Source organism: Lonchura striata, chromosome 1A (assembly GCF_050655825.1).
Source record: "Lonchura striata isolate lonStrDom1 chromosome 1A, ASM5065582v1, whole genome shotgun sequence".
NCBI lineage: Eukaryota > Metazoa > Chordata > Aves > Passeriformes > Estrildidae > Lonchura > Lonchura striata.
This window is the reverse complement of record NC_140741.1, coordinates 34,894,234-34,920,787: the sequence shown is the minus strand read 5'-3', so window position 1 is coordinate 34,920,787 and position 26,554 is coordinate 34,894,234. Positions and strand designations below refer to the sequence as shown.

Genomic DNA, 26,554 nt, shown 5'->3' with positions numbered 1-26,554 from the left:
GTCCCATGCCTCCACACCGCAGGGACCAGCTGTTCCCGCACAGCATCCCCGCGGTGGCCGGAGCCGCCCTGCGCTGCTGCCCCGCGGCCGCATGCCCTCGCTGGAGCTCAGGGCCAGCACCGGCCCCGGGCAGGGCGCCGAGCCCGGCCCCGCCCCGGTCTGCAGCGGCGGGAGGCGGAGAAGGGCGCGGCGCCGTCACGTCAGGCGCTGCCTGGCGCTCGGTCCCCGCGCAGCCCCGCCGCCGCCAGCCCGGCCCGAGCCCCGCCGCCGCCTCGCCTCGCCTGGCCTCGGCTCCTCCGGCGCCTCCATGCCCAGCAGCGAAGCGGTGCCGCTGGGGCTGGGCGCCTGCCGCAGGTCGGGGGCGCTGGGAGGGATGCTGTCGCTGGTGGCGCGGCTGCTGGAGTGGCTGCGCTCGCTGTTCTGGAAGGAGGAGATGGAGCTCACGCTGGTGGGGCTGCAGTACTCGGGCAAGACCACGCTGCTCACCGTGCTGGCGGTACGCGGCCCCGGCCCGGGGCGGGGCGGAGCGGAGCCCGCCGGCGGGCAGGGCCGCGGGGTGCGGCCGGCGGGGCTGCGGGGCTGCGGGGCCCCCGCCCGCCCGGGGCCGCCGCCCCGCGGCCTTTCCCCGGCAACAAGTGCGGGCCGCGCCGCGGCGGGGATGCCGCGCTGCCGGGAGGCCCCGCGGCGATGCGGTGGGATGCGGAGGGAGGGAGGGAGGGAGGGGGGCCAGGCGGGAGAGAGCATGAGGCAGCGTTTGCATCGTTTGCAACCTCGAGAATTTCACAGCAGGAGGCTAATGTGTGTAAGGTGTTTGCAGATGGAGGAGGAAGATGTCCTCTGGGTCTGGCTGCAAAGTGTGCCATTTTGGAGCAGATTCGTGGGCATGGGCTCTTGCCGTGGTTCAGATTGGCTTTCCATGGTCAGTGTATCCCAGAATAATACACTGTGCATCCCTCAAGGCCGTGAATTGTGTGTTACTGAATTCTCTCCTCCCAGCAGTTGCAACAATGCTAATGCCTCCCACAAATCCTCCATAGCTCTTCCCCAGCATCCAAGTCTGATTCCAGCATTCAGTTCCTGCTCTGGTGATGGCCTTGCAGCCTCTCTAATGTGGACACCTACCATGACATTTTCTTTCGTCACCATGCTGAAATACATTTCTCGTCTTTCTTTGTTGCACCCTCCAAACTGCATTTGGGTCCGTCCCAAAGATTTGCTTTCCATCAGAGGATGGAAATAAACATGAGTATATGTTATATTTACTTACTGCTAATCATGAAGCTTAGTGAAGCTTTTCTGCAAGGTGGCATCTCTTGTGAGCTGTATTGCAGCTTCAGCTGCTAGAAGAAAAAGATTTCTAGATGTTCTGCAGTCCTTAACGTGAAAAGCTAAAAACCATACTGGGAGGTGTATGGGTTAAAGTCAGAGGGATTGAGTATATGATATTTGTTACTTGCTTTTGTATAAGATTATGGATTAAGGGAAAAATAAGACATTATGCATTAGTGTGAATGAAGAAGTGGAGAGAGAGCAGGAGAAAAAGGTGCCCAAAAAGTGTGTTTTGGGTGACATTAGCAATCAATGGAATATACCTGTAGCTGGTATTTTAGTTGGTTTGTCAGGCTCTCGGGTAATCTTGCTGAGATAGGCCTCAGTGCTTCTTAACGCCCACTGAAAGTGTTCATTTCCCAAGGGAGGGCCATGCCGTGGAACAGGGAAAAGGCATGACAAATTTCCTTGCTTCCTGGATTGTTTTCATGAACAGAGTGAAGAAGAACACAGTGGCTCAGAGACCTCAGTAGTGTGTGGTGTCAGACTTTGTGTGTCTAACTCTTTGTTCACTCCCTTGTACTACCAATGAAATGGTGTTGTAGGTGTTTGTCTCTGGGATGTTATCTTCAACACCAGAGCACTCCTGTTACTGCAGGTCTGATTTTCCCTGTAAATGTTATTTCTTAAGAGTATTCTACAAGGCATTCATGTTTTGTAACTTAGGGAGGGTCACACATTGCAGGTTTTGTAGATTTTGGATCTTCCAGTCTGGAGATGACATGCCATGGTAAGTGGTTGGAGAATTTTGAAAAAAAAAATAGGATAAGGCTAACTAATATTGTACATAATAAGTATATATTTAATAACTATAAACCAGTATTTTTATTAGAATATTAATAATAGTTTTCTCTTGAATACTGTTGATGTGTAAGGGCAAACAGATTGGGAACTCTGTTATGTTTGTGAATATGTGGCTAGAGTGTGACAATGAAAATAGCTGTTGCAAAATAGTGGCTACTTAAAATGTAAGCTGCAGTGAAAAAGCATTGGAAATTACAATTTTTTTCACTTTGCAAGAGCACTCAGAGATCCTATTGTGCTAATATACACCCTGAATATCATGAATATACACCCTTTGAGACAGTCTCTGCTCTTCAGAGTTTGAGGCATATTTGTTATCCGGTGGAAACGTTGGATAAAGTCACTGCCTTGTACTGTGGATTTGCATTGATAATAGAGTAGAATCTGGTCCATGGTTGTTGATATGGTACAGGGTAATGAGTGTTCATTATCAGTTCAGTAGTCTGAAACTTTTAGAGGGCATTATAAACTTCTTAGCACCAGTTATTTTTCATATGTGTTGGGAGTAATCTGTTTTTTATTGACCTATGACAATAAAATTCTTTGCACTTCTTAAATCTTCACAAGAATAGGCAATTTGTAATGTAAGCCTTCCTTCCCAAGCACAGTAGTACAGACTTTTTACTTTATGGTGATCAGGTCATTACAACACAGTAAACAGCTCTTGGACCAATATGAGCAAACGATTGAACCTATTCCATTCTTTTCTGCACTGTGTGGGAAAATAAACTGTAGACATAATACTTTATTTGTATTATGATTACATTCAACCAGAATGAGGAATTTTTAGAGAAAAAGACGGAAGACCAATGAAGAAGATGCTAATTCTTTACATTCTATCCCCAATACTAGAGGGCTTAGGGTGGTTTGGTTTTTTTATTTATTTTTGTCTTCCAGTTTAGCATATTACAGGTGGTGTATAATTTGCTGACAGAAGTAGAATTCCGACTTTCTACAGCCTCCTGAGTCAACTGTCTGCTTTTCCCAGCATTCTTGTCCTTGAGAAATGATGCTACATTTTCAGTGTTATACGTGTTCATATGTGTTTATACATCAGTCCTTCACAAATATAGGTACTACATATTTTTAAAAATTCATATAATTATAGAATCATTAAGATTGGAAAAGAGCCCAGACATCATTAAGGCCAACATTTGACTGTACACCATCCTGTCAACTAACCTATAGCACAAAGTGCCACATCCAGTCCATTCTTGAACACCTCCAGGGGTGGTGACTCCACCCTTTTCCTGGGCAGATCAGTACCCAATACACAAGAGGATTTACTGGTTGGCTTTGTCTTACTACGGTTAAAAACTTCTGTGAGTGCTGGATATGTGTGTCTGTATAAAACTGCAGGGACATTTTTTTTCACTTTGTTTTTCGTTCTGCTGTTGATAAGTTACTGAAGCAGGGAAGAAAAGGAAAAAAAAAGACAAAGGATGGTGAAGATATATAGTACAGAATTTAGCAAGAAGATTCACATAAGTAAGGTTGAAAAAAGAACTGATGGAAATTGTTTCTTTCCTGAAGGATCTAATTCCAAGTCCTTGTGGGACAGTCATGTAGCTGTCAAAAGTTATGCAGCTTTTAATGCCCCAGATTAAGAATTGTTAACCTTTAATTGTAAATGCAAACTGGAGACAGAGTGTATTCTCACTCTACCACAAACAGAAAAAAGTTTCAGAAATTGTACAGAGCCCAGGAGTAGCCCTGGAGGGGTAGACTAAGATACATTGCTGTTGCAGTGCACCCCCAAGCTCTGATCCTCCATTTCTCAGATGAGAGGGAACTTATGGAACATGACTGCATCCATCCTGCCTTGTCCATATGTACCCATATTTTCTTCCAAAAAAAAAAAAAAAGAAAAAATCAACAAGCCAGGGCACAAGGGGTGATAGGTAAATATGGGCAGATAGATGCAGAAGGGTGGTGGCAGACCCAGAAGGTGCTGCTTTCCTTGCTGGATGATTGGAACATGAGAATTGCTGTGTCTGTTGCAGAGAGCACCTGGGCCCTCTGTGTGAACATAAGTAATGAATGCCTATCTTGTTGTATTGTGTCCAGGAGACATAACAGCTTGTTAATGGTGCATTTTCAAAAGGAAGAATGAGTGATGAGTTACCTACTCAGATCTGAGTTCTGTCTTTATCCTCAAAAGGAGTCTTCTGTAGTGTGTAGAAGTCTGTAAGATTCCCATTGGTTTGATGAGAAGTCTCTGTTGTGAAAATATTTTCTGAACTGGGGGAGGAGGCAGCATTTTTGTGCTGGGGGTTTATGGTACACTGAGTTAGTACCTTGTACTTTTCTGCCTTAATGGCATTCTCGTAGCTCTGAAGCAGGATTCCTGTGCTGTCACCTGTGCAGAAGGAGCAAGTCTGCATGCAGTATTGTCTGCATGTGTAGTCTTTCACTGTTTTTATATTTGGAGTTAAACTACTGGTAACAGTGAGAAACTACAGGAAAAATCATAGTGTAGCCAGTTTTATAATGTTTTTATCATACTGGGGGTAGGACTAGGTCACCTTTGAAGGTTTCTTTCAACTCAAATCATCCTACAGTTTTATATTTTGGCTGTGCTGCCAAAGGATCAGATAAAGAATTATCTGAAGTCTTGTGGTTTCTGGGGTGGTCTTTGTTGCTGAAGAGAATAAAAGGTCATTTAAAGGGACTGAAATGAACAGTCTTCCTGGATGTGACAATGCAGTAATTGAACTGCTGGCCAGTGCTCTTGCTGAAAATTAATGTGATATTTTACAGTATTGTAAAATAACGTTTTTTAGATTACAAATGAAAACCTTTCTTGTATGTATCAGCTGTTTTCTAATCAATATAATTTTGGTTTTATATTCTAGTCGGGGCAGTTCACAGAAGATATGATTCCTACAGTAGGCTTCAATATGAGAAAAATAACAAAAGGAAATGTCACCATAAAGGTAGGTTTGAATTAATATAAAGTGAATTAATAATAGAGTGATTTCACTTGGAAATATGGAAGACAGGAAATTTATTTTAAGCTTATAGGGTTCCTTACCTGTTTTTCTAGCTCCAGACTAAATTCTTTTAAAGGATTAGTAATATATTTCTCTGTTACATTAATCTGTTTGATTGCATTGTATTTCATGCCAGGCACAAGCTTTTTTGCACTTTTTTGATTTAGGAAGGTCATAAAATGTGGTGATACTGAGGTAGCTGGATTGACTCCTGAGGGTGTATCTGTCTTCTCTCTTCTTGTTCCCCTCTCCTCCCAACTGTAAGTGAAATCTAGAGCAACTTGACTCCTGACTTTGGTATCTCGATGGAGAGTGTGGTTTAGTTCACACATTAGCTATGCTGAAATAAAACATCTAGCTTAAATCAGTTATCAGAGAACCATCTCTGGTTCTGGTAGCATTAGGGCACTGTCTGTTGTTTGATTATGAAGGGAGCGTGTTTGATTAGTCTCGATGAAATTCACAACTTCTAGATAAAATTAGATCAAGAGAATCTAGATTTTTGTCTTTACTTTGACTTTTCCCTCCTTTTCCAAAATATGTGAGTTCTTTTCTCCCTCAGTTCTATAGTTACTCTTCCGCTGGTTTGGTATGACTCCTAAACCACTGATCAAATTCCCGAGGTGCCACAGTCAATAAAAAAGTTACTGCATTCAACCATAGCTGATAAATAATCCACAGGAATAGGAATTTTCGTTGTTTTTTGTATTCTGCACAGGAGCAATGAGGCCATGATTGTTAGAGAGAAAACGTCGGCATAGTTGGAGGGGTGCACCAGTGCTGCTGCAGAATTGTCAGATGTAGAAGAAAACAGAAAAGTTGTTGATGGTTCATTAAGCTAGACATAAACCTTTTACTAGTAAGCAGTAGTCAAGATAAAGTATTTTTTGAGCCAGGATAGTTTAAGAAGGAACTGAGTAATAGTTTATACCAGGGATGTCTGAGCAAATGATGTTGCAAGGTTAAGTTGTGCAGAGTGGGTGTAGGTAAGTTTCTGTGGAACTGTGCCTTGTTTTACTCTTTGATCTCGAAAGTATTTTATGTATAGTTACCATAATAGAATTTTTAAGAATAAGGAGATAATGCTAACATAATTCATATGTTATTAGTTTCAAAAACCATACTTAATTTGGAAGCCAGTCTGCATAGGAAGAAATCTTGACTCATTCTGACAGTCCCTCTGCTACAACAGCATTCAGTGCAAGGAAGGGGTGTTGGGGAATATGACTCTTAGGCATAGATGCTTATTTCCTTAAGAGCATGTCAGGGTAAACTACTTGTATGTCACTATTCCTGTATCTAGGTTAAAATCTTACAGGTTATTGCTAGATAAGGTTTCCAAAATTTTTTTACTTTGAGGAAAATGACAATCTTTTGATAAATTGATGACTCAAGAATGATGAGGTGCCTCTTGCTAGAATCCTTTTATAAACTATTTGCAGCACAGTAACAAGAACACACAGTAAAATTTTCTTTGGCTTTTTTATCCCAACAAAACAGGTAACCATTATCATAGAAATATTATTATATTCAATTGTCAGCTATTAAAATTAATAGATAAAGTGGTATTGTACTAAATCCATTAAGTTTGTAAAACATGACAGGAATGATGTTTATGCTAAGCAAAGACCTGACATTATGTCTGACCTTTTTCAGAGATTTCAGGGGACACTACAAAACAGAATAAATTAAACTTACTATAAAGTTGAGGCTGAGAAATCATCTGGGTCAAAAAGTCATCAAGTGAAAAATTTGCATTCTAGAAGTAATAAGATTGATCACTTTTGGAAAAGTAAGTTGAAAACCCAGCAATTAGGTGATACTAATCCTTTGCCCTATTTTGGGGTAGGCCACTGAGTAGAAAGTACTATGCTAGGGCAGTGTCAATGCCTGTATTCTTCAGTTCCATCTGCAGATTCCATACAGTTCCAGAAGGCAGAAAGAGCTGAAACCCATGGTATTCTTTCCTTTCTTCTGATTTTGGCAGTCATTTCCAAAGGCTGATAGATTTATTCTCATTTTTAGTCTCTGATCTTAATGTGTAAATGTATGGTCATTGGCATGTGTGTGTGTATGTGAATTTATCTGAACCACACTAAAAGAAAAACACTGATTATTTATTCAAGCCAAAACATTTTGTAGGAAGATGCCAGTTTCAGATGTTCTTGAATTGAAGCTAAACCTGTTTAGAAAGGTAAGGCTGTCAGCTTTAACTATGAATTGTCAATTTTTGACTTACCAATATGTTTAATAACCTGTCATCTGTTATTTCCAAGAAGAGATGGCAATAAAGGAAAGATTTTACCACATGGTGTTTGAAATCTAAGCAGGGAGCTGTATATTTTGAGGTTGTGGTTGAGGTATTAAAGTGCAGGATGATTTCCAGCATCAAAGTATTTTATGTACTACAATGTAGGGATCTGCTAGAACCATTCTGTTGAAGTTCATTACAAAACTGATCTTTTTTTTTTCCCCTGACAAAAATATCTGACTGAATTGCTTTGAGATTTTAATTCTAAACAAGCTTTGCTGTTTGGTGAGTGATTTGATTTTGACAGTTTTTCCATTTTTTGGATCTGCTTAGTATTAGCTGTCCTTTTGCTTAGGTCAGATTTACTGTTCAACAAGCTAGACCGCAGTTAATAAAATTTACTTTAAGAAGCCAAGTTTCAAGAACCTCAGAAGATTTGAATCATGAACTGCTATTTGAAGTGATTTGGAACCTCCAGCTAAGCAACCTTTGATTTATGCAGAGATGGTCTTAGGAGTGGAGAGCAGGTGCTCGCGGGACTGGAGCTGGCGGAGTGGCCTGTGGTCACCCCAGCTGTCACCACTAGATGCCGGTGTCCCTCCACCACACCCTGCACAGCCTGGCTGCAGGAGAGCAAAGCTGAGCTTCTGGCTGCTTGCACTTTGCTCTGATGTGGCAGAGAGGCAGGAGAAGGATGCCAGCTCTGTGCATTCCTCTGCCAGCTTCCTTTGTTGCAGCACTCCTGCTGTGGACAGTAGTGTTTTCAGATCTCTACACATCCTCATAGAATCAGAATCCTCCTGCTTTGTAATGTTTCCTCCTACTATTCAGGTTATATTACCTGTCATATTGTAATTTCAAATGTCACGCAGTATTACAAGCCTATGGGTGTTCTCTGAGTGTAGCTCCAGCAGTGTTTCAGCACATGCTAGCTATTCTGTATGACTTGGATCACTCTGAAGAAGCTGTGCTGTGTCTGGCCTGATTTCAAGTCAAAGTGGTTATTTCTGTAAAAAAAGAATTTTTGCTGGATGTCCCAGTGCTAATGATAGTTATAGGTAAGGAAGAGCTGTACTGGTGGTTCAAAAGGGCTGTGATCCACAGCAGGAAGCCCAGTTACTAGTCCTAAATCCCAGGGATTAGTGTGTTTAGTGTGTTCATTAGTGACCTGGGTGGTGGGGCAGGGTGTACCTTCAACAAATTTGCTGGTAGTACAAAACTGGGAAGAGTGGCTGGTGCAGCAGAGGGTTCTGCTGCCATTCAGAAGGATCTTGACAAGCTAGAGAAATGGATTGGTAGGACCCTTAGGATGTTAAGGAAGTATAAAGACTTTGGCTTTGTGTCCTGTTCAAAATCCACCCGTTGATCCTTCTAGCATTGTATTTTGTGTCTCCAATAAAATAGCAAGTAGCCCCTGGTCACTTAGAAATACTCCTTCCCTTTGAAATGCCTCTGTGCTTGTTTTCAAGAGTTGAAGATACTTTGTGAACAATTTCTGTTGCAATTCTATTTCCAGTTCTTCAGTGAAAGTATTATGATTAAATTGTGAACATTGGAATGCACATAAAGCTTTTTTCTTTTATCTGATGTGATTAAAATGCCTAAATGCCATGTTTAAAAGTTGGACTTTATCACCAGTGAGGAGGGAGAGCAGAGTTCTTTAAAGGGCCAAGGCTGATTTCAAAGAACATACTGTTCTCAGAAATACTGCCTGCAGAAAATAATGTGTCACCACATTGCACACTTTTTTGACTCTTAAGAGCAACTATGAAGGCCAATATCCAATATATAGGATAATAAGTAGTAAGTATTCTAAAGTAGTAAGATATTCTAACTTCCATATTAAGTTACATGGCTGGTAGGTACTACAGGTTAGGCTGTGTAGATTTGGATATACAGTGCAATTTATTAAAAAGTTTAAGGTTATTAGGTTTTTTATTCTTCTGTTTATTAGGTAAAAAAGGTGGTTATTTTTGGTTGGAGATGTCAGTCTAGAATAAGTGATTGTTTAGGATTTGTGCCTCATGAGCTCAGCCAGCTGGTGAGTAACCCAGCCTGAGCCAGTTGTCTGAACTTGCTGGGGAGCAGTGGGTGCTTTGCAAGAATGCTTCCCCAGGTATGCAAGGTGGTTGAAACAAACAGAACAATTTATTGCTGTTGGTACCCTCTGAGCACTTCAGTAGGCAAAGAGAAATTTTGGTCATCTGGATTAAATTAATAAATGTTAGATATTTGAAGTTGTCCCATGCCTTCCAGTTGCTCCCTATTACACACCGAGTTGGCTATGAGTGCAATTACTGCTGTGTATGTGCAAACTCATTGGTCACATCTTGGGCTTCTCTGTGTACACTGTGGTAGTAGATGTTACTGGTGCTGCCTTATTCTCTCCAAATACTCCTCTTTGCTTAACAAATTCCTCAACTGTTTGTTGAGTTCAAATATTTGTAGTGTTGGATTCATCTTGCAGGTTAAGATATCTGCATGTAAACAGCTATGTCTGCAGTGAGGCTTCAGCTCTTGTAATAATAGTCAGAGGAGCTGTAGTCAGTACTGTCAAGCCCAGAGCATAATTCTGTCATCCTAAATAAGATGTTATATGTGATCAGCTGAAAGGCTGTCTAGACTTTGCTTACTATTGTCAGATTGTAGGTACTGAGCCCACACACTGACATCAAGATAGAAATTTGTCATTGTAATCTCTGTCCACAAGAAGTCTCCTCCCAGCATGTCTGAGAAAAAGCCATGTAACGTGATATGTAGAAAACACTTTCTGCAAGTTTCTCATGAACCATCAAGCCTTCCTACAATATTAACTAATTTGAAGAAACACAGCTAGACTGTTAATGAACCTTCTTGTAATTGAAAACTTTAAAAAATCTTTGAATCTATTAATGTGCATTTTTGCTCAACTCTCATGATAGAGCTCTGTGCAAAATAAAAGGATCTGCTCCTTAAACACAGATGGTCTTAAGATGGAGCCTTAGGTCTTCCTAGAAAATTGGAAAAAAATAAATCCAAAGTTTCCACTTTTAGAAGAATTTGATATATCGCATGTAAGTACATGGTTAACAGTGGTGATCTAGTTTACAGATTAACACATTGCACTGATTAATGACAGCGTAGACCTGCAAGCACAATAAAAATTACTACACTATAGAAGTAGATAGGAATGAATAAAACAGATTAAAATGCAGTACCAACAAGATGTGTGTCTTTGAGATTGAGCATGAACATAAAACCCTTGAGATTTTAATCTCCTGTGAGGCAGTGGTACTGGGTATCAAAGAAACTTTCTCAGTCTGGTCATTCTGTAATCTTTTCCTAATTCTTAAAATCACAATTTTATCAATTAGGATAAAATTACCTTTTAAATATTATGAAACTTTTATTCCTGAAGGGCCAGTAAAAGCCATGGGAGAAATTTGAATACCAGCCTCTTTTTAAAAACAACCAGACAAAGTAAACTTTTTTTAGCTAGCTGTATGTTCAGCTGTTAAGGTTTAGTCTCCTGCCTGTCTCCATTCATACCCAGAACATGCTTGTGTATTAAATACTGGGATGCAAAAATAGTTGATGCACAAAACATGCAAGGCTCATGCAAGAAAACTTCTTTAACACTAAGATCTCTTGCCTTTCCTTCATGGGTACCTCTTGTATTCTCACAGTTCTGTCTGTTCAGTTGTGTTCTGTGAAAATGGTTTGTTGCAGCAATTTGTGTTTTGAATTAAGTAGTTAACTCATTCATTGGCTATTCACTATAATAAAGAGTATTAGAAAGTTACTATTAAAACCATTTTGATTTCAGAGGGAAAGAGGTGAGTATTTCTTTTGCATTTAATGCATTTATTTGTTTTCATATTTCAGATAATTATTACTGTATTGATATAAACTAGGTTCTAAAGCACTGTTAAAAACACCTAGTCTATATTGTGTCCTTCATGTTGTACTTTAATGAATAGCTGTAAGCCTGATTAGGGAAACTGACTGGAAATGACTTATCTTTCCATTGTTTCAAGGTGACTTTTTCTCCTAATGAGAGTAATCTTGTTCTGCAGTGCAATTTAATACCGCAAGATACAGTATATCATCGAGCAAGGACAAACTCAGTATTTTTTATCTTGTATTGTTTATTTTGTGATTAGTCCAGGCTACATCATCTTTTAGATTTTCATGGCTATCAACATTCCAAAAATCTAATCTGACTACTAGCCTGCCCTATCATCTTTCCCTTTTTTTTCTTCTGGTCTACCAAGACAATAATTTAGTTTCTTTTTCAAGACACGCAGATGTGCACCAGATGGCTTTGGATAGTTTCAAGGTCTTGATGAGTTATTGGAGTAATTATTATTGGTGTAAGTTTTGTCACAGAACGATAATGCTGAATACTCCTTAAGTTCAAGCTTTTAAAGTATAAAGATTTATTTTACCAAGACCTTTGACACAGTGCTTCAAATGTCAGTACAGATATTAACTGATACCCACTTCATGGTGAGAAGCTCTTTCATGTGTAAAATTTTTGATCTTATTCAGGGCATCAAAAGGTACTCTACATTTAGGTGATAGAATAGTTTTATGTCGGAAGGAGTGTTAAGATAACAATCAGGGAATGATTTTAATGGTGAATTAGGAAATACTTATTTCTAAAATATGAATATAAGATATTAAAAATTATATAAAAATTGATACATAAAAATGATTTACAGGCTGTGAAATGTAAAAAAAAGTGGATATTAATTGAAAAAGGCCTTATTCCATGGGTAGCTGAAGTCTTGCTCTTTTGTGCAAAGCTTTGTTGCCATAGAAGGCTTAATTTGGATTTATAGTGTAAATGTGAAGACAAGACTTAAAAAATTTTATTTCTGTATATATTACTTCCAAATTTAGTTTCTTCTGTTATACATATGCCTCCTAGATCTGGTATACAGTATATATTGTTTTGATAGCTAAATCTTCTTAAAATAAGAAATAATTACTTCTCTTTGTCCTTGGCAGAGGACAATTCCATTACTTTTATTTTTCAGTATTCATCACTGTGTTACACTGTCACATGTAACAAAGCTGTCTTTGGATGTAGCTGTAAAAGATACATTATCATGCAGCCCTGACCTGCATGATGTATATATGTTACCTGGTACTTAGATCTGAGAAACAGTTTGGAAACAAAGATACTGTCATCCACCAAAAATGCCAGTTTTTTTGGAAGTAAAGCAGACTACATAACTCTACCAAAAAATAATGTGTTGATGTTTTAACACATTCAGGAATTCCATGGGATTGCTGGGCACTAATCATATGTCTAAGTATTTATAGGATTTGAACTTTTGTAACATGATAAGCAGAATTTGAGCTTTCTTTCTTCAAGAAACATTGCTTAATCACTTCAGGCCTACCTATACTAGTGTTTCCTTTCTGATTAATTTATCCATGTGTCTTTTAAAGCACATTTGTTGAACCAGTGGGAGAACTGTGGAGGTACTGAAGCTCCTTGGAGTGGGGAGTATCATCCCTTATGTGGATTCAGTGTGCTCTCTGACCAACTCTGTCTATTTATTATCTGTCTTTATCTGATTGAAAATCTGATACCTTTTTAACTTAGGTGTCCCTAGCCACTTTAAATATTAACCTGCATAACTGTTTCATACAATGATTCTACTATTTTTTGTTTTGAGACTGTGCACTTGCAATAATTCACTTCAGTATCTGAGTAAGACTTTTCTTTCAGTGAGTGGGAAAGAGTAGCATTCTCCAAAAGAACATTTGGAGCTTTTAGTGTCACAGGCCTGACATACTCTGTGAATGTACATGTCCCTGTCCATTAGGTAGAAGGGGCCAAGAAGACCTTTTAATAAAATTTTGGAATTGGCAATACCACCTCCATGCTGCATGTAAGAATAAATTTATTCTGTTGAGTTAGGGCTATGCAGTTAAAAACTATTTTAACATTAAGAGATTGTAGTGTTCTTACCTTTTCAGGTGTGGGATATTGGAGGACAGCCAAGGTTTCGAAGCATGTGGGAGCGTTATTGCAGAGGAGTCAATGCAGTTGTGTAAGTTTTCTTATGTATGTCCATAGAAAATGTACTTTGTAATATATATTACTATAAAATTAGGTGTTACATTATATTATACACAAAGAAAATCGATTTTTGTCTTCTGTCCACCTTCATCACATAAGAAGACCCAGTACAATTAAAGTAGTGTTTTGCACATGCAGCAACCCAGGCATCTAAGTAATTGCATATTCCAGGCCATTTTTTCCCTACAGGCTATATTTAATAGCCCAAATCTGTTATCTTCCTATATCAATAAATGCAGGGCTTATACAATTTTGGATTTTTCTAATGCTCTTGTCAATATCAACACGTTTGTCACATTTCGGATGTTTTAATGCAAATTTCTGCAGCTAATGGTCAATACCATAAATTACTCTTCTTTGTTGCAGTTACATGGTGGATGCAGCAGACTTAGAAAAAGTAGAAGCTTCAAAGAATGAGCTTCACAGTTTGATAGATAAGCCACAACTGCATGGAATTCCAGTAAGTACTTTCATTATTATTCTTACCTCAATGTTGACAGTGTGGTCTAAATCCTCCTGAGTTGGTTTCTCTGGGCTCTTAAAAATGCTAGGTTATATATATGATGCAGCCTTGATACATTGAGCACTCTTAGAAAAATTACTGTGATTTTTTTTTCATAGTAGTCAGCAACTCAGGAGCACTGCTTTGTGTTTGTACATTTTCTTGTCTGAAAGTCAGACTAGATTTCGAAAAATTGTGTTTTCACATGTGGCATTATCAGACAGTAACTGCTTTCAGTCACTCCCTTGTTGGCTGGGTTTCAGCCAGTGACCCAGGTATGTTTCTGGCAGTTATCTTATGGCATGTGAGGTCAGTATTTCTGCAAATTGGCAGAGTGTAACATCAAGTAGTGTCCTCTGCCTCCACAGATTGTGTAGAAGCTTTTTTTATTTGTCCTGACTTTTTCTTGACTTAGTATTTCAAACTAAATTGTGTGGAAAAAATGCAAATATGCATCTGTTCTCCAGTTGGAAGTGTCAAAGAATAGTGTATTCAGTTGAAATTATAATGAGGAATATGAAGGTGAAGACTAATGTTGTTTATTTAAATGTAATCTGCCAATTTAGGAATCAGGTTGTCTTTGGTCTTTCTGTTGACACCACCAAACAAGAGTTCATATCTTGATTATAAGAAAGAAAACAGTCTTAAATACAAATGCGGAAGAAGTTACTCAACTTGATGGCTCTTCCTTGTCCCCTTTTTTGTAAGCAGTAATTTGGACACTTGGCCTCTACAAGTGAGTAGTTACCTGAGGGTGAGTGGACAGTGTAAGGACTTAAAGAACACAACTGAAGTGTGTCAAAACACTGTCAAAGCCACAGAAGGAACTTTCATAAGATAAGCCACCACATCAGGAACTTGAGACATTGCCACAGTAGGCAGGAGATCATTCCAGGCCTAATGGAGCTGAAGGTTTAGTTAGCATCTGGACATGCTAGCCATCCAGACATTGCCACTATGGCAGACTGCGGGAAAGGAATTGTTTGTACACATGCCATGAGTTATGGGAGTGGCATCTACACCCCATGGATACCTGGGACTTGGTCTCTATAAAAATGGTACCTCCAGTATGCAGTCATCTTCCTCTTTCTCTCCCTCCTTTCCTCCCACTATTCTCAAAGGAGAGTTTTTCAAGTGATTCACCATCTTTTTTATAAGGTTTGCTATTTTTGTGGTGATTTTGTATGTTAATTATCTATTGAATAAATCCTACAGAAGTCGACAGTTTTGCTGTTCATTGGGAGTGACATTGCCTGTCCTTTGCACTCTCTTTGCATGCTTTTTTGCTTCTCACTGTTACTGAAATGCTTGGTTACTCATATCTTCAGTAGTATTTAATTAAGTTCCTTGCCTCTTATATGTTATAATATCAGATTCCAAATGCCCAGGCAGACCCACACAGTAATTTCCAAGGTGCAGTGATGTATTTTTTACTTACTTTTATTTCATATGTAATAATTAGTATTGAACTTCCTTCAATTTATTGTGCTCAGGATTTGGCACTATAGATTTTAGAGCAACTTTATTAATCTGGACTCTAAATTACTGCAAGTAATGAGTTTAACATGTTCCAGATTCATGGGATATAAAGTCTTGACTTAGAATTGTAGCACATCTGGAAAACAATAATGCAGTCATAACTGGAAAAACCTTACACTGCTTACTTTATCTTAGAATGTGCTCAACCCATTTATCTGACCATCATTTATACTTGAAGCCTTAAAAAAGAAGTCTGAAGATCCAGAATCTATTCAGTAGATTTTCTGCGTTTCTTGGACTTAATTCCTAATGGCTGCCTTTCAGATTTCTACCATGGATGCTCAAATTGGAGAGAGAGGTGGCTGGTGCTTAGGTGATACTTGTTTCAGAGGCTGAGCTGATCAGTGCATCGGTGTTAAGAAGCAAGGGAGCAAAAAAATGTAGAGAAAATTTTGTCTGGGTCTTTAGGACCAGCCTCTGCTGCTGGGGTCCTACTTTTGATTAACATCAGTGGTCCTCTGAATTGAATATCCTTTGGTGGTTTGAGTGCACCTGATGCGTGCTCTCTTCCACATTTCTTTGAATTTAATCTGGCACCATCCTGTAATGCCACCCAGAATGGAGACATTCACTTCCAGAGGAGACTTCTAATACTAGCATACCCAGAAATAAATTGATCCAGTTTTCAGAGGGTATTCATCCAGCATCTGGTCCTGACTAAGAGCAGGATTTCCATGATGTTCCCAAAGTCATTGGTAATTTTGAATGTGTCATCTGTTACATTCTAAATAGCTGCAAGATCCAGAATAATGCCAACAAAAAGTTACAGACAAAAATAAACTTTTGTTGCTCCTAGATTTAATAAGCATATGAATTGTTTCTTTCAGGTGTTAGTTCTTGGAAATAAACGAGACCTCCCAGGTGCACTGGATGAGAAGCAGTTAATTGAGAAATTGTAAGTAGCTGGGTTTTGTAAAAAGCTAAGAGACACTGTGAAGTTCAATATATAAGTCAAAATTATTGGTGTTCTATGGCAGTAACTGGCTATAAAAGATGCTATTTTGCATTCTCAGATATTCCACTTTGAGCTCTCCTGGCGCCTGACGTCGTAATCTAGGCTGATAACTGACTGCAGTAGATTTTAATTTCTCTTAATTGTTGCTTGGCCGTGTGAAGTTATTTCAGATAATCCTGTTTTCCCATCACTGAGGCTAGAACTGCTGTGGATAGTGAAAGGGTCATTTTGACTTCTTGCAGTACAATGCATTGTCAGTTTAATGCTTGAATGGCATTAGAACAGAGCCATATCGATCTAGTGCTGGTAAATTTAAGCAAGTAATTTAAGTTATTTTTGGCATATATCCAAAGCACAATTTAGGGATTACTGAAACTAACAAATTGATGCACAGTAAATGTAATTGTAAAGAAAATACACAATTTTGTAAAAATGACCAGTATAGCACTAATTTTGTGAATAGGACTCATTCACAAGTCACATAATTTCAATTAGTAGAAAGTGAAGTGAGATTTTGCTCTAGTAAGGGTGGTCCAAAGACTGGGTTACTAAAGTGGGGCTCACAGAATGGATGAGGTTGGAAGGAACCTTGAGGTCATCTACCTGCTCAAGCAGTGACTTTTGCCCCTTGGAGCTGATTGCTCTGGACCATGTCCAGACAGCTTTTGAACATCTCCAAGGAGAGAGACTTTGCAGCCTCTCTGGGCAGCCTTTGCTAGTGCTTGGTCACTCTCAGAGGTGAAAAGTGTTTCTGTGTGTTCAGAGAGAGCTTCCTGTGTTTCAATTCATGGCCATTGCCTCTTGTTCCATCACTGGGCTCCATCTTCTTTACAGGCTCCCTTCAGATTTTTGTACACATTAATAAGAAGTTCCCTAAGCCTTTTCTTCTCTAGGTTAAACAGTCCCAGCTCTTCAGCCTTTCTTAGTATGTGAGTTGCTCATTATTTTAGTTGTCCTTTATTGGGCCCTATTCCATAAATTCTTATCCCTCTTGTACTAATGGTCCACAGCTGATCAGGTACAGCCTTACTGGTACTGAGTAAAAGGGAAAGATCACCTCCTTCAGCCTTCTGGCAGCACTCCTAGTGCACCCCAGAATACTATTAGCATTTTTACCACACTGCTTGGTCATGTTCAACCTGGTGACCTGCCAAGACTCCCAGATCCTTTCCTGCAAAGCTACTTTTCCAGACAGTTGGCATCTGACATATCCTGGTGCCTGGGGCTGTTTCTCACCAGCTGCAGGACTTTGCACTTTCCTTTGTTGAACTGCATGAGGTTCCCTGCCAGCTCTTTTCTCCAGCTTGTGGTGGTCCCTCTGGGTGGCAGCACGACCCTCTGGTGTATCAACCACTCCTCCCAGTTTTCTGTCATCAGCAAACTTGTGTTTTGCCCCATCATTTGCAACAAATAAAGATGTAGAACAGGATTGCACCAGTATTGGTTCTGGTGTACACTGGTGGTCACTGCTTCAGCTTGTCTTTGTGCCACTGGTCACGCAGTGTTCAGCCAGTTTTCAGTCCACCTTGCCATCTCTGCATCCAACCCATACTCCCTCAGCTTGTCTGAGGAGATATTATGGAAGGCACTGTCAATGCCTTAATCAAGTCAAGGTGCACAATATCTGTTGTTCTCCCGTCATCTACCAAACTGTAGATCTCATTGTAGAAGGTTATTGAGTTAATCAAACATTTCCCTTGTATGAATCCATGCTGACTATTCCTGGTCACCTTCTTGTCAGTCATATGCCTGACATGGATTAGTTGCTGATAGGATTAGTTGCATTGTCACGTTCCCAGGAATCAAGGTGAGGCTGACTGTCATGTACTTCCCAGGGTCATCCTTTTTCTGAAGAATGACTTTTGCCTTCCTCTGCTCTTCCTCTTCAACTACTCCCAGCTGACATGGTTGCTCAAAGTGGCCTCACAATGACACCAGCTAGTTCCTTTATCACTTGTAGGTGCATCCCACCAGGGCTGATGGATTTCACCATGTGAAGTTTGCTTATTTATTCCCTGATCAGATCTTCTTCCATCAAGGGTACAACTTCTTTGCTTTTACTCGTCATCTCTGAGGCCTGGTGTTTCTGAAGGCTAGTCTTGCTAGCAAAGGCAGCATTTTCATGTCCTGTGTAACCAGGTCCCCTGTCTCATTGAGCAATGGGTGCACATATTCTGTTGTCTTCCATTTGTCACTTTCTAGTTTTCTTTGACATCCCTCATGAGATCCAATTTCACCTGGGCTTTGGCTGACCTTCCGGTGTCTCTGCATTCTTGGACAATGCTTCTTTATTCCTCCCAGGTTACCTGTCTCTGCTTCGACCTTCTGTATGCTTCCTTTTAATTACTGGGTTTTGCCAAGAGCTTATTGTTCATCCACTTAATGTCTTTCAGCTTTTTTTCAGGCTAGTTAGGATAGATTATTCTTAAATTTGGAGATTAACTTTGAATATTAACTGGCTTTCTTTAGCCCTTCTTTGATACAGGGCCTAACTACATGGGACTTTCCCAAGCAGATCCCTGAAGAGGCCAGGTCTGCTCTCCTGAAGTCGAGGAAGGTCCATATTCAGTTCTCTTTACTACTCTTGTGCAGTCTTCAGACTTCTCAGTGCCTTCACTTCCCATCTGCTTCAGGAAAAAATTTGTGCATGTCAGTGTCACTTGTATGAGGATAAATAAATGAAAAAATAACAAAGTGTTCAGAAGCTCTGAAGGGGGTTGGAGAATTCCCTGAAAGAAGTTGATTAAGAATCAGTTTCGTCCTAAATGTAGAGGCATCCTTTCAGTAGGAGTCAGATGTGATATATAAAGTATGATATAGTAAACACCCTGAAGATAAATGGTGTGATCATTTGAGCACTGATATTTTATTATGATTTACTGGAGAAAAAAACTAAGAATTCTAAGTGAAAAGAGTAGAAGGTGAATGATAAGACATGGGTAATACTTGGTTGTGACCACAAAACATTATTTTTAGCTTATGGACTTATGTGATTATATTTTTCACTATTACACTGGCCTAATGAAAAATTCAAATTTTTGTGAAATGACTTTATAACTTTTTAATCCTTAAAAGTTTAAGAAATGTGTGATTTTCTGTGTGCAGTAGCATATTTTAAGAAATTAACATCTGAGAACAGAATTGAACCCACTGAGTTAAAAGCAGAAAACATATAATTTAATGGAAATTTCTGTTCTCAGTGTTTATGGGGTTATAACAGTACTTATTCTTTTTGTTTCTGTAGAAACCTTTCAGCTATTCAAGACAGAGAAATCTGTTGCTATTCTATTTCCTGTAAAGAGAAGGATAACATAGGTAAGCTTCTTTTAGTGTCATCAGTATGTGGTTTGTACTTTGGATTACATCAGGTCTGAACATCTACCTCCACTGTATTATTGAAGATCTCAATAGATCTCAAGTTGCATTGAAAGATGCTTTGCAAATATTGTATGCCACTGTATTTGTTTCAACACAGAGCTTTGTGTAATTAAAAAATAAATTTGTAGAAGCATTTAGTTCCATGAGAAGTTAAATTGACAGGGACCATGGAAAAGTGTATATAAAGCCTGGAGTAATTGAATCCTTTACAAGAAACCTGTGTTACTTTTGAAAAAAACAATAGCTGCATATGAAGGCCTTTCAGTTATTAAGTGATCCCAAAAAAATGTTAGTGTTTTACTCCATACATGGTTTTATTCAGTAAGGAAGTTTTATGAGCATGTAGCAGTTCCTCAAACTGAGGGATGGGTGCTTTTTCCAAGTGGAAATGCAATGAGTGTATCCTGTAGTCAGTGAAGATATATCCCCACCAACTTGTCTTCCATCTGCCTTTGCTTTTTGCCTTTTCCTCTCTCTCCTGTCTTCCACTTTCCTGTCTTCCACTTTCCTGTCCCTTTCCTCTGTCATTTTCTCCCATTCCCTTCCCTCCTCAGGGCAGGAGGAAGGGATGAAGCTAGCAGCAGCTGCAGTTGTCTGGGGCCATGCTACCTCTGTACCACCCTCCTCTGCATGCTGCTGAAACAAGTGGTGCTGGATGGGATGGGATGGGATCTAGCCTGGCTAGATATTTATAGCTGCTACGTGAGGAAGCCAGATAGAAGAGTTGGGCAGCTCTGTAAGGTTTAGCTGAGTGAGAAACTGTGAGAGTGGGAATGGGAAGAAAGGCACTTTCAGCAGCAGGGGAAATTTCCATCCTACACAGAGAGAACCAGGTAGTGGAGATGGTGAGGAGACTGTACCGTGACACCTGGACTTCAGTGAGCTGGGGGATAGTTCAGCTGTGTGCAGAGATATGTTAGGCAGTAAGGGCTTCTCCTGGAAGTGGTGTACATGACTCGGGTGTGTTAGTTTGGAGGAGACCAGACCCATGTTTGCTGCAGCTTAGAGTGCAGCTATTACCTGAGTGAGGGAGATGCACAGAAGGTGCTGCTACACTGGGGAAGATTAGACTTCAGGAGATAAGGGCCATAGAAGACAACACAGGATAATCTCAGTAGTTGAAGGGCAGTGAATATGATTGAAGTTTTTGAAATGCTGTGCTTGATCCTCATCGAATTGGTAAAGCTGCCAATTAGAAGTGGCATTGTGACTGGAAACTAGTAAAAACAGTTTAATTTCTGTAAGAATCATGGAGAAAATAGATTTTGATCCCAGTCCATTTATCTGGATGCCCTGGAGGAGAAAAATATGCAACAAAAGGCATGCTAAAATTTGAATGAAACAATGATCATTCATGTAGAACAGTATAGATTACTTACTTGTGGAAGTTCTGGGAGTAGTGATAAAAAAGATTTAAATCCTAGCTGAGACTTGGTCAGGTATCTTCCAGTGTAATATTGTACCTAGAAAGACTAGCCAGGTTCTTGAATGTTTGCCAAAAACAAAATAAAAAATGGGAGCACACTCTGTATAGCATTTTGGACTGTAGGCATTGTTGGAGCACCATGTGCCATATTTTGAAGAAGACCTTGAGAGAAGAGGTTGGGTGAGAAGCTAGGGAGACTAAAGGGGTGGCAAGTACCATTTATAAAGACTGTTATACTAGCTTATTAAAGAGATTAATCTACTAATCTGTTAAAGACAAGATTGGCAGCTGTCGTCTTCCTCTGTGCTTTTGACTGATGTCAGTGCAGTTGAATGAGATGATACTGGTTTTTGAGTGTGATCTGCAGCCTAGCTAACTGGTCTTATCAGGAGCTATATGTGTAAGGCTGCCAGTTACTGTGTCCTGAGAGACTGTGGAAGATAATTATAAAGTTAATAGCTTTGATATAAGTGCAGTGGGTTGCTGTTTTCTGCAGTCTCAAAACCTAAGCTGGTCTGTAAGGATATTCATGGAGTGCTGTCTTGAACTTAAGACAAATATGGCAACAAATTTCAATTTGAGGGCTAGAGCTGCTGCTGCCCCCTGACATCCTTCCTGCCCTCCTGACAGATGTTACTGCCTTGAGGCAAAAAAATCTAATCTGCTCATGAATCAGTTTGTGAACTGCTGCAGTTTTCAGCTCAATTCATTGGATTGCATCAGGAGGGGTGCCAATTCCAGCTATCAAATTTTAGTCCAATGTTGCATGTCTTTCAGAGACCTTGGACTCCTACAACCTACCTAAATAGCTTCTTAATGTGTTGACAGATTTTTGCCCTTCTCATTCCTTCTGTTTGTGTATTTGCCTTTGTTCTCACTCAGCATTTCATTCTAGTCTGGATTTTACAGTTTGTTTTATGGTCATCTTAAATCTTTGCTTCTTCAACAGTTCCCTATCTATGGCTTAGAGAACTTGATGTCAGTCATTATACTTCAAAAATACAAAATGCACATGATTTATAAACATACAAACATAGCTAGGAAAGTGCCACCTGGAGGTTGACCTGAATGAACTTTAATTATGTGCGAATGAGAACCTGTGGTTTCTGGGTTTTGTTTGGTTGGGGTTTTTGTATTTGTATTAACTTGCTGGTGTTCTGTTGTGCTTCTACAGTCTGCAAACAGCTGTTGAGTTTTTCATTTTGTTTTATCTATCCTGGCAGACATAACATTACAATGGCTCATTCAGCACTCCAAATCAAGAAACTGTTGAAGAAACTTTTGCTGAAGATAACTCTTCCCCAATCACTTTGACTCCTATCAGCTATACACACTGAAAAGATAAGGAATGCAACTGTCTACTACCAGGACTCACTGTGGTCATATTTGTTAACAGAAGTAAATCTGACTTGTAACTTGTCTGTCTGTTTTGATTCTTTTTTTTTTTTTTAATCCTGACATTTGTCTGCCTAGGTGAAATTCCTGAACGCCTTAATACAAGACTGGAAGAAATCAATAATTTTTTGAGCTGAAGTGTTTTGAGTTTATGCATGCAAATTGTCAAATACATAGTACTTTTTTTCTAATTTGAAACTGAATAAATTGTGCAGTGGAAACAAATGACTGGTCTTTGTGAATGTAGCATATAATTATACAGATTGTCTTCCCTCTGAACACATGTAGTTAAGTACATTCTATCAATTAAATCAATTAATTAAAACTATAATTAAGTGCTTCTTATTTGAAAAAAATGCTGATATTCAGAACACTTTCACATACTCTGGAGAAAAGTTATTTATGAAGTTATGTATCTGTAGTTACTTAGTTTTTCCAGTCACTAATATGAATTATTCATTTGAATATTCTTTTGGAATTGAAAAATAAAATATTCTAGACAATCTTGTCCTTCTTTATTGGGAAAGGAAAGAGTCTGGAATTGTAGTGGGTATTTTTCTTTCTTAAACAGAGAGTGAAATAGAGAGCAGGTGAGATCCTGTGCATCTTCTCTGACGTTATTAACCCCCAAACTCGTGGATTTCCTAACCATTGTTACTGTAAATGAAATGGTGTTTTTGGAATACTCTGTCCATTCCTGAACCTTTAGAATTTTCAAGTATACAGCATAAAATAGCTGGGATCTGAAGTAGGAGTAGTCCTTTGGAAACAAACTAAAGAAGCAATTCACTTTTTAAATTTTGATGTTTTCCTAAGATCCTACAGATACCTTCTTCCAAGTGCTTCACTTAAAAAGCACTCTGATGGGAACTTTTCTGTGAGTATGGAAATTTTATTACAAATGGAAAGTTCATATCAAGAACCAGTAGACAGACACTCAATGGCCAAGTGTTTCAAGGACACTTGCAGATCTCAGAGGGAGAAGTTCAGGCATGGTGTTCTAAAGATGCTGTAAATCAATTGATTGCTATAGTATTGAAAGGGCTGTAAGTCATGTGTGCAGTTCTTGCACTTAAGTACATGAACTACAGAAATAGGAACTTTTTTTGTCACTTCTGTTTGAGAATACTTTTAGGCTAGTGGCTCTGATAAGCTGCTAAGAGCATACAGCATAGACTTGATAAAATCTTTCTTGAGTGTTACAGGAATGCTACCGCAGACATGGTAAACGTTATGGCACTTGCTGATAATAGTTGCAGTCTTTCCTGTAGAAATGTGGCTACAGGGGCTCATTGTTCTGTGGTAACATGAAAATAATTTGACTAAGTGCTGAGTGCTCAGTGCATAAATAAGTGGTGGATGCTTTTGAAAGGGGATGATGCATATAACCTTCCAAAACCTGACATGTAATCCATCTAGTGGCAATTTGTATGGTGTAAAAACAGCACTCAGTGGCAAAGGTGGTGAATTTCAAATGCTCTTGTTGCTCATGGACTTTTGAAGTAGTAGAGCCATTGTAAAATACACTGGAATTGTACTCACTATGCATACAACACATGAGAAGAGCTACTTCTGCACCAGTGATCTCAATATCTTCCCTGTTGTCATGCTTTTTGGTGGTAGTGCCTCATCCTTCAGAACTATCCTGGCATGGAAATTCATGCTTCTGGCATAAGAACTCCACCTCACTGAATCACTCCTTAATCTGAACCCCTTCTCTCACCCCTTGCTGCAGAAGGTTTGTGGGAGTGGGCACGAATTCTTTGCAAGTTTATTGCTGTTGGTAAGAAAAGCAGTGCTGGCTCCAATCCTTCCCTTGCTTTGCTCAGTGTGGTATTTCTTTGGGAGGTGACCAGTGAAGAAACCTTCCTGTGTGAGGTATCATCAAGTACCAATGCAACCTAAGAACAACCCGTGGAGGGAAGAGGTCAGGTTCCAGATAGGCCAAATTAATCTTTGGGAGTAAGAGGTGAAAATTAGCAATTTTGTTATTAAAATTTTCCTGTTATGCACCATATGCTGATGTTTTTCCTCAATTGTCCTACTATGTGACCTTGTATCCATACCTAAGGCAAATCAGCCCAGGTCTCACTGTTCCCGTTTGCAATAGTCTGTCTGTTTTTCAACAGTTTGCCCTCAAGTAATTTTTCAGAATGGACTTGGCTGAAGGTGCCTGTTTACTGTCACATCCAATAGCTTTATGGGAAAGATGAATTGTTGATGACTGATGGCTGTGACATCTTATTTCTGAGACTATATTGCTAGGAAGGGTTACAGATATGTAGACCACTGGACACATCATTGCACCAAAATTGTTTGGAGAGGTCACAAATATGCCAGCGAGGGAGCCTCTGTCAGGGAATGTCACTTGCTCAGGCAGCAACACCTAATGCAGTGCCTTGCATGGATCCACACTCGGTGTTTCAGAAGCAGGGAGGGCATGCAGAGACAAGGAGTGAGCACACTGCTTTCTGCTTCTCAGCATTCCAAGAAGGTGACTGCAAGACAGAGCAGCAGAGGCTGATGTTGTGCTCTGGCTCTGCCTGGGAGGTGGTGAGTACCCTACTGTGCCCACCCAGCATGTGTGGTGCTGGTAGTCTGATCTACATGCACAGCATCCTCCAGGCTCTGGGAAAAGAGCAGCACTGGGGGATGTGGACAGCTGAGGAGCTAGGAGTGACCTTCAGTTAAGGCACTGCTAGAAATCCCACACTCTACAATGTCAACAACCCTAAAGCAGCACAAGTGTAACAGGGATACAAGTTTCACTTCCTTTATTTCCTTCTCCAAGTATAGGAATAGTTCTGTCACCCAGGGTTATAAAGGACCACCAGGTGCCAGCCATCTGTTTTACTTCCAGCACATTTTATTTGTGAGTTTTTTTCTGCTAGCAATGTAATTCCCCCCATATTTCTTCTCCATTTGCATTGTATATTGTAGGAGACAATCATGAACATAAAATTTTAGTTAAATGATACTTAAAGAAAACCTCAAAGTCAAGTTTTTAAAAAATGCACTATAAAACTTCAACATTTATTGCAGGGAGCAGTGACACATAGATAATTTGTTCCTGAATAAGCTATTTTGTAAGATGTTGTTTTTTCAGTCACCTGAGCAGCATGTTAAATTGAATGCCTCTGTTCTGTGCTTTAGCACAGTGTGTACATAGCAGCTGTCACAAGACTTTTGAGCAAGTGATGGAATATATACAAGAATTGTGTATAGTGACCCCAAAATTTTAAAGTTTGTGCAACAGAACAGACTGTTCTTTTGGCTCAAGTCTCCAGCAAGCCTCTTTTGCCTCTGGCTGTGCCCCAGCCTGGTCAGTGTCATGCACACTGTGATCTGAAAGGGCCAGCTTAGCAAACACTGCCTGACTCAGACCACACTATCATCACTTGGAAGCCTGTAAGGGAGTGGGGTTTGGGAGAAGGGCTGGCTTCTGGCTGTTTTCTGCACTGTGGTTTCCAAGCCAGTTCATGCCTTGGAGTCAGTTACTATCTATCTATACAGTACACCTGTGCAGCATTTGTTCCTATGGATTTGTCTTACTCAAATGCCTTCAAAGAGCAGGACACATTTGTACATTTCCCTTTAAAGATCCCAGGGTACTCTGGCTGGAGCCCTAGTATGTCTTCATTATCTGTTTATGCTTGGGACCTAAGAAACAGACATACTCTTTTATGGGGAGTGCTTGTGAATCCAGTCTAGATCTAGAGGTCAACAGCACAGAGTGGTTGGTGAAGGACAAGGTATTGAAATCAAGTAAGTATGAGGTGTCCTTACATCCTCCTTACTTCTGGAGAAGGATGGATTTGAGATCTGCGGAGCAATGAATAAGAACAATCATCAGGTGACATCAAATATGATATGATCAAATTTTATCCCTGGCAAGAGATGGTGTTG

General features: G+C 39.8%; 1 protein-coding gene across 1 annotated transcript; it reads left to right on the top strand.

Moving 5' to 3' along the window:
- The first annotated feature begins 176 nt into the window (after positions 1-176).
- Positions 177-23,151, top strand: LOC110483492 (ADP-ribosylation factor-like protein 8B). Its single transcript, XM_021553448.3, has 7 exons — positions 177-496; positions 4,989-5,069; positions 13,351-13,424; positions 13,820-13,913; positions 16,322-16,389; positions 19,694-19,764; positions 22,477-23,151. Exons 1-7 carry the CDS (start codon positions 308-310, stop codon positions 22,524-22,526), a joined length of 627 nt encoding a protein of 208 aa, XP_021409123.1. The 5' UTR covers positions 177-307; the 3' UTR covers positions 22,527-23,151.
- The last annotated feature ends 3,403 nt before the right edge of the window (positions 23,152-26,554 follow it).

Excerpts from the sequence above, each read along its gene's own strand:
- LOC110483492 (XM_021553448.3), top strand. The coding sequence starts at position 308 with ATGCCCAGCAGCGAAGCGGTGCCGCTGGGGCTGGGCGCCTGCCGCAGG. Across the intron at positions 497-4,988 it reads CGCTGCTCACCGTGCTGGCG|TCGGGGCAGTTCACAGAAGA; the intron begins GTACGCGGCCCC and ends TTTATATTCTAG. Across the intron at positions 13,914-16,321 it reads CACAACTGCATGGAATTCCA|GTGTTAGTTCTTGGAAATAA; the intron begins GTAAGTACTTTC and ends TGTTTCTTTCAG.